At 38.4% G+C, this 14,963-nt stretch overlaps 1 protein-coding gene across 2 annotated transcripts in view; it reads left to right on the top strand.

Moving 5' to 3' along the window:
* LOC140742106 (bis(5'-adenosyl)-triphosphatase-like) overlaps positions 1-14,963 on the top strand; it is a 946,366-nt gene that overhangs the window by 566,656 nt on the left and 364,747 nt on the right. For both annotated transcript variants that reach the window (XM_073072924.1, XM_073072923.1), the window contains exons 3-4: positions 860-1,005; positions 6,118-6,147. In XM_073072924.1, the coding sequence (XP_072929025.1) occupies positions 860-1,005; positions 6,118-6,147 (176 nt within the window). The remainder of the gene's footprint in view (positions 1-859; positions 1,006-6,117; positions 6,148-14,963) is intronic.

The following is a 14,963-nucleotide window of genomic DNA, read 5'->3' as shown; positions in this document are numbered from 1 at the left end:
CTCAGCGCAGAGGTCAGTGTTTGCCCTTGCATTGGGTATGAGGTATATAAGAGATGGAAAAGAAAATTGAAGGTTATCACATTATTGAGAGTAAGTATTCATATAAAAGTCCATAAAGAATAACACACACTGGAATATGTTACATGGCAGCCATGCATATTACAGTTCAGATCCTGTCATAAACTGCCAGAGTGTTAGGTTGAGTGGCTTATCAGCTGAATTACAAGATGCCAAATTATCTTGAAGTATATTCCAGCATGTGTTCTTTATCAAGTGTATAATTAGGATCTGTGGGTCTAATGGGATTTATTCCGTTTCTTTGTTATGACAGACTTTGATGGCTCTAACCCTCCTGGCTGTTGAATCACAAAACATGAAGTGCAGTTGTGGGAGAGAATTCAAATTTTCAGTGTTATCAATCATAGTGTTGCATCTTCAGTTTAAATGCCACTCAGCTGATAAGCACATTCAGCATGAGTACCTATATAATTTAAGCAATGAACTTCAATTCAGTTTAAGGATTATGAAAATTGGGTTTTACCAACTGTAAAATTGCTATTAGAAATTTTTTACAGTGGATTTTGAACTTAACCTCTGGCCTCATATTCAAACCTTCAGTCTCAGGTCAAACATTATGATCAATTCCAAATATGTATTGACAATTTTGATGAAAGGAAAAGAGGGCATTTTCAGATGATATTTTGAACCTGACTCGAGAAACATTTGTAACTTTTTGGAAAATTTGTTTCATGAGAAATTAACGGCTCAAATCAAGCTGTGAGTGTTTTGCTTATCATGTTAAATTTGCTTGATTTTCATTGTGATCAAAGATATGTTTCCTTGACTGCATACAATAAAGATGTGCTGGTGTGTCCAGTCAGAGTAGTGGAACGGTTTCAAGATCTTCATCCAGAGGAAATCACAGACTTATTTCAGACAAGTCAGAAAGTGGCGAAAGTTGTGGAGCGACATTTCAAAGGGACATCTTTAACCATTGCCATTCAGGTTTGTAATTTCTTTTAATAATGAGTGACTGGAAGCAGTGTAATAGTTGAAGTACCTAGTATGACCACAACAATGGGGGAATATTAATCAGATGCTTTTCTCCAGGCAGTGTTCAGTTGTTTGGTTGAATGACCTGTAGAATCTCTCCATTTGTCTCATATGGCTATGCAGTGAGCATTCGCTGGTTTGGCTATCACTGTGATAAGCTTCACTTCTGTGTGAATGTACTGAAAATGGAGGCCATTTCCAAACTTATGGCATTGGTTAATTCCAGTGTTATCCAAGAAGATTAAATTCATTATTCAGTAGAAGTAAAATGATCAATTCATAGATAAAGGCAGATTGGCAAAAGAAAAAAAGGCACCCAGCAATCTGCAGCTCATCTTTTACATTTATGACAAAGTGCTACACATTCCTTTTTCATGTTGCCAAAAGAAGGCACTTGCATCATATAGGTTCCTTTCACAACCATTTTCCTTTATTGTCAGGAATAGAATCCTGCAGAGGCTGCATATCTGAAATAAACTGGAAAATAATTAAGATACCTAGCAGATCAGGTAGAGGCTGTGGAATGAGCAACACAGGTTAAGGAACTGTTGATAGAAATATTTTATGTAGGGCTTTTTATTCATAATTCAAAGTAAAATTTATTATCTTCTGATTGTATATAGTGACATGCAGGTAATAAATTTATTATAATTAAATTTATTATTTATTACCTGCATGTCACTACATACAACCAGAAGATTATTTTCCCTATAGAAATATTGTGGAACTATCTGATGAAAGCAGTTCATGCAAGGAAGCCCACCAGTCTCTCAGAGATGAAGCAGTTTTGTATGGAGGAATGGTCTAAAATTCCTCCAAGCTGATGTGCGGGACTGATCAATGGTTACTGAGAACATTTGGCTGAAGTTATTGCTGTACAAGGGGGTCACACCAGTTACTGAAAGCAAAGGTTCACATACTTTTTCCAACAAATACAGCTAATATTGGATAATTTTTCTCAATAAATAAATGAACAAGTATAATGTTTTTGTATTATTTATTTAATGGGGTTCTCTTTATCTAGTTTTAGGACTTTTCTGAAGATCTGATCTCATTTTAGGTGATATTTATGCAGAAATAGAGAAAATTCTACAGGGTTCACAAACTTTCTAGCTCCACTGTACATCATTTTTTGATTCTAACATTAAAAGTGTCCACAAAGACTAATGCAAGGAAGGAAATATCACTGTGATTCAGTTCTACTCAAGATACCCACACATAAAGAAGTAAAAGACATTTATGTTTTGTGTGGTTTCCATTAAAAATCAAAGAATATCCTTTATTAAATTGCATTGGTTTTGTACTTGAGGAAGTTATTTCCCACTGGGTGTAATAATCAGGCTTGACCCGGAAAATAAAAAAATTTCATGTAACAGAATTGATTTTAACACAACCTGCTCTAAACCTAAATCCTGAGTAGGTCTCCTCCAAGTACTTGTGATATATAGGCCAGCTATGTAACTTTCTCTGAAAGTACAAATCAGTAAATACAATCTTTAAATTAGTGTTTGAGTGCCATTGCATACAAGGTTTCCAGAGTTTCAGCTCTCCCTCATCTTTCTTTTCTGCAAAGGGCCCTTCAAGCATCCTGATATAGAAATCCCAAGATTTCAAAATGCTGCTTTTTAACCGTGCTTTCTTGAATTGTGAAATGTTTCATCTTCACAGAAGAGCATCACAAACATTTTCAGTGAGTCTGAAAAGTAGGAATCCTGTGAGAGTGAAGAACTTCAAATAATCAATACTAGTAAAGCAAAAGAACTGAGAAAATTAATTAAGGCTGATCACCAGTTGGCTCACATTCAAAGGTTCTGAAAGACATAGATACATAGATATCATAGTTTCAGTACTGGCTAGAAGGGCCGAAGGGCCTACTCCTGCACCTACTGTCTATTGTCTATTGGTCCCAATAGATTGGTAAGTAGATAAAGCAGCATTGTTATCTAAGCAAAAGGGAAGATCAAACAGGGTTATAATTAACTTGTTTACCTGAAAAAATTGAAGCCTAACTAATGATGAATACAGTTCTAGCTTAACCTCCTTGCTGTTATATTTTATGTCTCAGTTAATAAAGGAAAGGTTCCTCTCAGCCCTTTTGACCACCTTATTGCCTTACAAATTGATGTACTGTATACTTTTCTCTTGCATTTAGCCTTCCAAAATGCATCAGGTCACATTTAACCAGATTAAACTCCACCTGCTGTTTCTCTACCCAAATTTCCAAGTGATCTATATAACCTGTTGTACCTTGGGCAACCTCCCTCGCTATCAACAATTCCACCATGTATCAACTGCAAACTTAAAAATCAGACTGTCTGCTACATTTTCAATGAAACCATTAATATGTATTATGAACAACAATGGTCCCAGCTCTAATCATTGTGGAAAACCTCTGGTCACAGACCCTGAGTAAGAAAATACCCTCCCATCACTTGGTCAATACTCCATGACCAAGCTAGTTTTGGATCAGTTTACGAACTCACTTGATACCCTTTGATTTAATCATCTGGATGAGCCTACAATCAGTTTGGATTTTGCCTTGATTGAGGTGAAGGTGGATAAACTTGGATTGTTTTCTCTAGAGTACAGTAGAGTATAGGATACCGAGGGGCTAGCAGCCAGAAATATATTAAGTAAAAGGTATGGATAGGGTAAATGGTTAGAGCTTTTCCCCCTAGGTTAAAATGGCAAATACTAGATGGCATAAGTTTAAGGTGAGAGTGCGAAAGTCTAAAGGAGATTTGCAAAGCAACTTTTCGTACTCAGAGCACGGTAGGTGCCTGAACGGCTACAGTGATTGGCAAAAGTGATACAGAGCTGGAGAAAGGAAAGGATCATGGGACGGGAGGCCTCAGGTTGGAGGACCAACACCTTATACCAGCTGGGTAGCCTCCAACCTGATGGCATGAACATTGACTTCTCTAACTTCTGTTAATGCCCCTCCTCCCCTTCTTACCCCATCCCTGATATATTTAGTTAGTTTTTTTTCTCCCTCTGCCCATCACTCTGCCTGTTCTCCATCTTCCTCTGGTGCAGCTCTCCCCCTTTCTTTCTCCCTAGGCTTCCCGTCCCATGATCCTTTCCCTTCTCCAGCTCTGTATCACTTTTGCCAATCACCTTTCCAGCTCTTAGCTTCACCCCACCCCCTCCGGTCTTCTCCCATCATTTCGCATTTCCCCCTCCCACTCCTACTTTCAAATCTCTTAGTATCTTTCCTTTCAGTTAGTCCTGACGAAGGGTCTTGGGCCGAAACGTCGACAGCGCTTCTCCCTATAGATGCTGCCTGGCCTGCTGTGTTCCACCAGCGTGAAATGTGAACCATGTTTGGCACAGATGTAGTGGGTCAAAAGGCCTATTCCTGTGCTCTATTATTCTGTTTTGTCATCCCATTTATTGTGTATTCTCTAGACTTGCTATAATAAATAGTATATTTAATGAATCATCAATGAAAACATACTTTAGAGAGAAATAAATATAAATAGAAGTATCATATAAATTTACTGTTTTAATTAAGGTTGGTGACCTTTTTCATATGTGTCTATGCTTTATCGGGGAGAAAGATGAGGGGCTCAATGCATTTTGAACCCAATAACCCCCTCCACCGGTCAGTAAATTATTGAACATGCCCGGATACAACAGTGAGTCCTGGGGCAGAGCAAGAGATCAGGTACCCTCTGGCATTTGATGTCCATTGTATTCCATACTACAGAACCCAGGGTGGAAGTTGGCAACATGCTTATACACGCACTACAGCTCGTTCATAATTCCTTATGAAACTGACAGCTACCCATCGTCGTGATTTGGCTCAATAATAGATAGCTGTGTGGGAGCGGGAGCTGTGAGAAGGATGCAAACAGTCTGCAAAGTGTTGCAAGCAGTTAAGTAAGTGAAGTAGAAATTGACAGGTGTAATTTATCTGGAAAAGAATGTGATTTTATTCATTTTAAAGAGTCATATAACAGAGTACTTTTTTAAATGGTAATAATCTTGTAAACATCAGTGTATAGAGATGTATGGGAGTGGTGGAGGCAGAGGCAGTGCAGTAGAGATTTGTTGGTTTGAATCCTAGATGTGTGGTTTCCCCATGGGGAAACACTGAGCAAAACGTATCCATACTTACTGGAGTGTAGGAGAATAAGATGCAATTTCTTTGAAAATTATATAAGGCTCTGAGAGGATCAGGCAGTGTCGATGCTGAGAAGGTGTTTACTGTGGCTGGAGATTGCAAGGCGACAATATATTGTCTCAGGATAAGGTTTAGGATTGATTTGAAAAATCTTGTGCCCTCAGGTTTGTGAACCTTTGGCATTCTCCACCCTGGAGCTGTGTTTACTCAATTGTTGAGTAGCAGCAAATATATTCAAGGATGAGATTGATTTCTTTCGTGTTCAAAGATTTATCAAGAGATACAAGAACCAGGTGGTGGACATGAACTAAAGGCAGAGGATTGGCCTTGAACTTATTGAATAATGAAGCAGCTCAAGGGGATGCTCTTTTTTTTTACTTTCTTATTGCCTAGTAGCCATATAGCCTCCCAGTCTCACTGGCTGCCAAGCAGGAAATATTATAAACTAGTTCTCATGAGATCCTGCAATTATATTTGCCTGGAATCTCATCTTTCCAGCATTTCTGAGTTTTCCAACTTTAGCTTCCTCCATCTTTCCCTGTGAAAATCAACGTCAGCAGATCATTATCAACACTGCTTAAAAAGTAATGAGAAATAATAATTTAAAAATCTATATACTATTAACAAAAGATAATCACAAATTAATTAAGTAACTTAATGGAATGATGCTAAGTCCATTCAGATATATAATCTACCACATAAAGTTTCTATCTTCGATCACATCATTAGAATTCAAAGAACTTTATAAGAAGAGGATTAGTTTTCACATATATTTCAGAGTAAAAAAACAACCTTATTGCTCAGCTCATATATAAATCTGATTCCAATCACAGCATTACTATAGCTTTAACTGTTTTGGAAAGAACACTTTAATTGACTGGCACTAGATTATAGTGAATCATTAGTGTCTCATGCTTATCTCTTCTTCCTTCTTGTAGGATGGTCCAGAAGCTGGACAGACAGTGAAAGTGAGTAATTTTTAATATTCGCTTATACTGTGCTACTGAAGATATGATTAGCAATTCCTCTGTTGGAACAAGAGCTGTGTAATTTGAGTTATGAGTCCATTCAGTTATATAGCTGTCATATCATTTAAAAGCTTAATTGTTATAGCAGAAGAATGCTATTTATAATCCATGCAGTGAAAATTGATTGAATATTTACTCAGGTGTTCTTCAGGAAAGAACTTGTGGACTAAATTAGGTACTGGGATTGCATTAGGTGATTAACCCATATCCATTTCTGCTTGCTGATTACCAAACATACCTGCCTACAGCCTACAAAAACTATCCTGTTCATTGGTTGCACTCTTAAGCATGGGGAGCGGGCAAAATCATAATTTGCTAGCTTCCCTCTCTTAAAGGGGAAGGCGTGTGCTTGGGGCCTTAATGGAGAAACTGGGAAGTAGGAAAGATGCCCATTAATCGCAGTGGGTCAGACACACAATCACATTGAAGCATTGAGCTATTGAGGGCAATGTCGGGAGTTAAGCCTCAATAATGAAGATACTGTGTTTTAAAAACTTAAAAGTGATCATTTTCATAAATTGCCAAATGGTACCAAAATCACTTGCATTGGACACTATACTCTTCCCCATCTTCTTGGGCAGTTCTTTGGGATCATGGATAAAATCTGCTCTGATTTTGTAGATTTCAGAAATGAATATAGGAATTGTGTTCACCTCCATGGGTAGTCCATGAGGTATTTGATAGGACATATAGGTGAGAGGTTTGTTAGGTGGTCAGCTCTTCATCACTTACCCATGGCTTTTGATTCATGGCCTTGAGGTTTCCAGCACCATTCCAAGTGCTTCTTCACCACAGTGAGCAGTAGTTCAGTGGAGATGTTCCACTTCTTCAAGAAGTATCCTAGCACATTCTTGAAGCTTTGTTTCTGGACTCCTGGTAATCTTCCCACAGCAGAGCTCAGAATACTGTGTCCATTTTGGGAATCTGGTACCTGGAATATGAATAATGTGGCCTGCTCAGTTAGCTTCCTGTGTGTAACTAGGGCCTTATTGTGGGGATGTTGGCCTGGAGGAGGACTTTGGTGTTGGTTCACTTTCTAATGATTTCTAAACTGTCACAGCGACACAGCAAACTGTCTTCCAGTAGCTGAGCAAGGAGGTCTGCAACACCTAAATGGAAAATGAATATTCTGTGCTTTCTCAGGATGACAGCATTTTATTTTCTACCCCTGCATCTGTTTCCTGTCAACCTGCCAGCCTGGATTGTTGTATTTAAGTTCAAAACCCGGCTTCGTATTGGCCTCTTCCAGAAGTCAGGAATTGCCATGCAGGACCAAAAGCACAGACAAAGGTAAATGGAAATAAAGACCATAAGACATAGGAGCAGAATTAGGCCATTTGGCCCTTCGAGTCTGATGTGCCATTCCATCATGGCTGATTTATTATCCCTCTCTCAGTATTCTCCGGCCTTTTCTCTATAACCTTTAACAGGCTTACTAGTCAAAAAACTATGAACCTCCATTTTAAGTATACCCAATGACGTTTTTCTCAGTCACCTGAGGCAATGAATTCCACAGATTCACCACTCTCTGGCTGAAAATAAAAGATCCTCCCCATCTCTGTTCTAAAGGAATGCCCTTTTATTCTGAGACTGTGCCCTCTGGTCCTGGACTCCCCACTATAGAAGATACCTTCAGCACATCCACTCTGTTTGGGCCTCTCAATATTTGATAGGTTTCAATGAGATCCTCCTCACATTCTCCTAAACTCCAGCAAGTACAGGCTCAGTGCCATCAAACGCTCTTTGGATGTTAACCCTTTTATTCCCAGGATCATTCTGATGAACCTCCTCTCTACCCTCTCCAATGTCAGCACATCCTTTCTTAGTAAGGGGCCCAAAATGGCTCACCATATTCCAAGTGTGCTCTGACCAATGCATTATAAAGCCTAAGCATTACATCCTTACCTTTATATTCCAGTCCTCTTGAAATGAATACTAACATTGCATTTCCCTTTCTTATCACCAACTAAATCTACAAGTTAACTTCAGGGAATTCTGCACTTGGACTCCCAAGACCCTTTGCACCTCCGATTTCTGAATTTACTCTACATTTTGAAAATAGGCTACACCTTTATTCCTCATATCAAAGTACAGTGGACTCTGGTTATTTGGAACACAGCAGGACCTGTATATTTTGGTCCAATTAAGCAGACGGACCAGTTACCCAAAGTTTCATGGAAATATTTAAAAAGCTATACAAAAGACAAACTACATTTTAACTCAGTAACAAATTATGCATTTAAATGAAATACAGAATTAATTACTACCAAAACTACTATTGTACTATAAAACTGTGTGTTAGTTTCTAATAGTTATCAATGGAGGAATTCATTCAGTGTACACTGACGTGCTCTTTTGATTGACTGTAAATGAAGAAACTCAACGCAGACACCTACTGCAAATCGTGGACTGCCGTCAATCAGTGTTTTCAAATCACCGCCTCCAAATCTTCATTTTAATTGTAACATTCAAGATTATGGTCAACACCTTCAAATTCTTCATCGTTCCTGACTTGTTGATGTAGTGAAATTGTTTCATTTTCACTCCCAGCCTTATCTTCTATCACCAAGCCTGAATGCTTGAAACTGCAGTGAGTAAAATGGTTCTAAGTTGTCTTACTGCATGTTACTCACCAACTATCAGTGGGAAAAAAGCCACTGCTTTTTGAACACAAACACCAGTGATACTATTTAAAAACTACACGTAGAAACAAGCTGGATGAACTAAGCAGGACGGGCAGCATCCGTACCACAGCATCTGCAGTGTACTTTGTGTTTACTATTTAAAAACTGTTTGCTCTAAGTACAGTGTAGTGTCTAAAGGCTGCATGATGTGCATGTGACTGATGTGAATTACAATATGTTTGGCAACAGTTGCCTGCCTCAATTAAACAGCATAGTGACCCAAATAAATGAAGGGAATCTCAGTTGTTTTGTCAATTTGCTTTTGTTCTTTAAGATTTGTCTCAAGTAAGTGGGTGCCCCTATTAACTGACGGCCCAGTCAACAGGAATCCACTGTACCATGACCATATAACTTCCCTACGTTGTATTCCATGGACAAAAAAGCAATCCGTTAGGTTGACTTATTTAAGTTTATCAGCAGCATAGCCTGATTCCATTTATTATATTAGTTTGTAATGTTTATTTTGTGGTGTTTTTTTTTGATGTGACCAATCAGACTCTGAAATGGTTAGACAGGGGAGGCAAAATGAGGGATTTCTAGTGAATGATTAAAATGTGCGGTGTTCAAATTAGTTACTCACTGACAACCCAATTAGAAAAAAGCTTTTCTGATTGCCTCCTCCCTTGGTCTTGCACAGTAACCTTGCCTTTCTTTTATTGTCTCTAATCCTGGGTGTCTAAACCAATTTTATTGTGATGGTAATTTTATGAAACATGTAGTGCAGCATCATAAGTGCTGAAGCCCACTTCACTACGTTGTGTAGAGCTTCTCCAAAACAGTTTAAGTAGTTAACAGTAGTTTAACAGTTAAGTGTTATTTTAGCATTAATTTACCTCTGTTATACCTTAATGCATAAAAAAGTAGGAAACTGTATTGTCATTCAGAAACTTTATTTTCTTGAAACTTGTTGATGCACGTGTCTGTAAACATAGCCTTTATATATTGTTATGTTCCCCAGTAACCGGGTAACTTACCAGCAAAGATAGATAGGTCCGCTGAAGCCTGGTGCTACTATTTTCAAACGTTTTTATTTATAAAGGGGCACAAACGTATGGTTAATACAAAACATTCAGATCATATACGTCGTCACAACTCAATCTAAAGCACAGGTATAGTAATAATCAATCAGAAATAAGCTCTATTGTTGTCTAGGGGTAATGTAGATATATATTGTTTGCTGGATATCTAAAAGTCTTTTGCAGTCACTGCAGTTCCACCAGCTGCCGTCGTTGTGGTGTCGCGTTGGTGCACTTTTGTTAGAAAGAGAGAGATTGAATGAAACATTTACCCGACAGGTTTTCCAACCTGTAGGAGTTCGTCGGAAGTCTCGTTGGGGAATGGACTCTCATCTGTGGCCTCCCCTGTAGCTAGGCCGTTCTTCCGTGGTGAGGTCGCCAATCCCAGGCAAGGAAAAGACGCACACGAACCCCACCACCGGCTGTCGCTATCAAAACGCTGTCGCAGGATTTCTAGCGTGTCTTCTGGTGCGTCTGAGGCCCCGCCTCGGCAGCCCACCTTTTATCTGGACTGGCAGGGTTGTAGATGTCAATCAGGGTGGGGGGTGAGGCAATCTTTCCCCCATCACCCAGCCCACGTTGCCCTAGGGCTTTACACGTGGTCTTCATGAGACAATAGTCAGAGTCACTTTATTCTGCTTCTCGGGAGAACATGGTCTTCCGCACATCTCCCTCTCTCTCTCCCATTTCCTGTGTCTATTCAGCACGTCTCTCCCCCTCTTGGGTCAGTTGACCCCCCCTTGACTAGGGCTCTTGCGATTCTCACAAAGGAGGGGGCTGAGGTCATAACAATATCAACCAAAACAATGTCTGTCAAGAAACAAAGCAGTGATGTAAACTCAGCCCCTATCTCATATGCACTATGACCCCTGCTGGCTTGGAGGAGTGCAGCTATTAGTAATATGCATTCAATTAAGCAGAGCTTTGAGTGTATATGTTTTATGATTATTGTCATGTAAGAACATAATAACTGCTGTACTATTCCATGAGCTCCTGACAGATCCTGTGCTTCAAATCCATTTTTGCATCATGCAGAGAACTTTTCCCACCCTTCTTTTCAGACGTGCACATGGGTCAAGTTTGAGAGACCTGGAGTAAGTGGTGAAGATCTCAGAGAGGGTTAATTTTTGTAAATTACTACAGATCCCAATTAATCATAGAGTGTTCATGACTATATTTTTGAAAGCTGAAGTTTTGGAAACTGAGCTACAAGGATATTTGTTTGCAAAGCACAAAGGCAGCCACTGTTGCTCTACACCTTGAGTAAAAGGTATTTTCACACCTCTCATGATGGGCCCCTTGGTGAACAATAAAACTGCAGTTGAATCTAGCCATATACAATGCAAAAATCTGAGTTTCTAATTACAACTGAGCTCAAAAAGTAAATTTATCTACCCCATGCAGAGAAATCTGCATAGCCACGATACCAGCATGACAACGTGCTGTCTTTAGCTTCCGTTGATTGTGCTTAACTAAAACTTGGTAATATTCTCCCATTTTTGGAAGATGCTATAAATAGATAAAGCTAACAGCAAAAAAATGTATTTCACATACAATAAGCTGAAAAGCACTTTGTTTTACAATGTGTGCCCCTAAAGCCTTAGGAAAAATGATCTTTTCTTCCCAGTAGAAGCAGCAGCAAATGGTATTTCAGAAAGTAACGTCTACACCTTTCCCTTCAATAAAGCACTTGCATCACCAGATCCTTTAACACTCACCTCCACACCTCTTACTCCTTTCTTTACTCATCTATCAGCTTGGACTTCTTTCTTTTCTGCCTGGAGGTATAATTTTTAACTCTGCTGTGGGCAGGACCCTGTGGTCAACTGAGTGTACTCTGTAGACTCTGCCTTATTTTCATTTCATTGACTGTAGCGCAAAGGCAGTATGAGCAATGAGTAGATTAGTTCTATTTAGTTCTCACTGATAATTTTGAAAATAATACCGTATTTGCAGGAAATCTGAAATGCCAACATTAACTTCTACAAATATTTGGCAAGTCAGGCAGCAGCTGTGGAGAGAGAAGCAGATATAATGTTACAGATCAATGGACCCTTCTAATGTCCTACTTCATTGGCTCAGAAGTAGCAATCCCACCTTTGAGCTTAAGGGGGTCAAGCATGCAAGTAAATTGAGATCTCTGACTTTTTGAGTTGATGTTACATGGAATATTTCATGAGTGTTAGAACTTCTTCCCATTGTGTAGATTTTAGGAGCCATAAAACACTCCTGCTATACAAAACCTACCCATTGGTGTCAATATTAATAGGCTGATGGAAGAAGCAATCAGTTTGCGCTCTTTCAGACTATGAATCAGCCTGATAATTTTTTTTCTTATTTTACACTATTCTTTAGGGAAATATTTGAAGCTGAAGAAAGAACAGAAAGAATGTGTGCTTAGACATCCCAAAGTGTGTTATAGCCAATGATAAGCTGCTTCCCAAAGTGCTTTATAGCCAATACTGAGCTAGTCATGTCTACAGTATTGGACTGTGGAGAAAACAGCAGTCAGTTTACACTTCACAAAGTCCCACAAACAACAAAGAGTCAATAACCATATAATAGGTTTTAATATTGTTGGCCAAGACAGTGGAGGAAAATCTCCCAAGATTTTCTTGAAAATATTTTTGCTGTTATTTTAAAACCTACCTCAGAGAGCAGACAGAGCCGTGGTTTAATGTTTCATCCCAAGGACATCACTTCTGATGGTGCCGTCAGTACTGCACTCAAGTGGCACCATAAATTACATGCTCAAGTCCCTGGAGTGATACTTACACCCACAACCTTCTGATGCACAGACGTGTTAGCAACTTACGATTCAAGGCTGTAATAACAACAATAATCATATATTTTAACATTAGTATTCATGACCTTGCTGGTATTAGCTTCTGATTCTTTTTGGCTAGAATCCCTAATTAATTAAACATAATTGGCTTAGAAGAGACTTAACAAGCAGTACCTGCAAATGTTCAAGATCTTGATGATTTCCCTAAGGCTCTGGTTAAAGTGTAAGAATCTCCACAAAATCAAAAATCCACCAGATGAGAATTATTTAAAATTTGATAGTTGGCAGAATAGCAGAGATGCTGATCTGTGTTCTGTCCACATTTAACATCTGAATAGTCACTACAGTCTGTGTGCTGAATGTCTGCATTTTATCTTTCTTCATAAACCTTGTTTCAATGTGCTAAGCTGCCATATTTCTCAGTCTCCTGCCAAATCTAAGAATGAGCCAAGTTCAAACATTCACCGGGCTTGATGTCTAGTTCTGTTACAATGAGAGTGCTTGTCTCCCTTAGGTTAATATGCTGTTACTGAGCACATTCTTTTAAACATACTTGAACATATTATCTTGGGTGCAGCTGCATTATCTCTACTGATGCTTCCCAATATAAGACCGTGGGAAATAGTTAAAAGTGAGAATGTTGATTTGTAATTTGAACTGTTTTGATTCAGATATGTATATTTATGCTTCTTTTGAATATAATTGCATATTATGCTATCTTCCATAAGCACATAGAAGTAATACAGCCTTAATAATTAAACTTTTTGTGCCCCTATCATTGGTGGGAGTGCAGCTGAATGACCGTTTACTCTTGTTTCTCATTTTCTATCTTTTTTTCTTCACTTTCTGTTATTATAACTTAAGGTGGTACATGGAACCAAAAACAGCAATTGTCCTCTGTGGATGCTGATCTTGTGTACCGGGTTAAATAGCATAGGGGTCTTTGACCTTGACTGGAATTGCAGTTCCTTATTCATCATATTAAGTTGAATCCAAATTCTTGTTCATGTCTGCAAAGGTCAACAAACGTAGCACTGACCAAGGACTGAATTGGGAATCTTTCTTTCTGAGCAACACTTTCCTCGTAAATGTACCATAAGTTTCCTCATTACTGCACCATGTATTGTTGGGAACTCAATACATTAACTCTCATCCCAATTGTGAAGGGGATGAAGGATCTATTTGTAATGAGATTTGTGTGAATTATTTTTAATGAAAGAAATAACTTCAACTACTTCACTTGTTAAGAGACCTTCTGGTTATGCTGTTTATAAACCAGCATATCCTTTCTTTGTACAGCTTGAATCCTGTTAAAAATATGAATATTTTGCAAAAAAAATCATTCTGTTCACATCAGAATTTCTGTAAATGAGCCAAGAAAGTTAGTAGATCTGTAAATCTCAGCAACACCATCAAGCATGTACAGTTTATCAGTAACTTGATATGCATTTTCTGTTGGTTTTCTTTCAATTACAAGAATTTCTATACATACTAATAAGAAAATATTTGCTTCCTATAACAGGATGATCTTCAGCAACTGAATATACTATTATTTGTTATTGTGATTAAAATAGCATTAATGGGAACATATTATACCTGAGCTCTAGAAATTGAAATGGTTTGAATTATTGAAATTCTGTTTGCTCTGGAATTATAGTTGGCCAGATTTCTATTCCCTGGAGTGGCTAGGGGCTTATAATAAAAATAAATAAATATAATGCAGCTACATAGAAGTAAAGCTTTGCAGAGGAAATCTGCATTTATATCAGCAAGCAAAATCAAAACCTGAGATTTAATGGCTTAGGAGCTTTACGAATGGATTTTCGTGGCCTTGTTCCAACTGGCACCACCTGTTTTACACACACAGTGCAGTGATTGAAATTGGTTTTAAATTATTTATTTTTCCACTTCAAATGTAATATATCAGTTGTCGGGAAAGTGACTATTAAAAATAGAGACTTGAGTGTTATGCAGCAGGAGCTGAGGTCATTTTGCTTTGATAAGCATGTGTCACTTCACCATGTGCTCCCTTATCACACACACTGGTGTGATTGCAAGTCGTTATTTTGCTGGTGTTTATGCCATCTGTCTAGTGTCACTTGTTTTTTTGGCAGACAGGTATTTAGTTATTTGGAAGTGTACTACCACTGGGTGGCTGCACTCAGTGTGCTTTCCAGATTTGCAAATGTATATTACAACTGTGCTCATGAACTCTTCATCAATATTTAAATCAAAGATTGTAATTATAAGTTTGACAAGTTACTGAAAGAC

Source organism: Hemitrygon akajei, chromosome 19 (assembly GCF_048418815.1).
Source record: "Hemitrygon akajei chromosome 19, sHemAka1.3, whole genome shotgun sequence".
Classification (NCBI taxonomy): domain Eukaryota; kingdom Metazoa; phylum Chordata; class Chondrichthyes; order Myliobatiformes; family Dasyatidae; genus Hemitrygon; species Hemitrygon akajei.
Note: the sequence above shows the minus strand (reverse complement) of the source record. Positions and strands in the feature narration are given on the sequence as shown.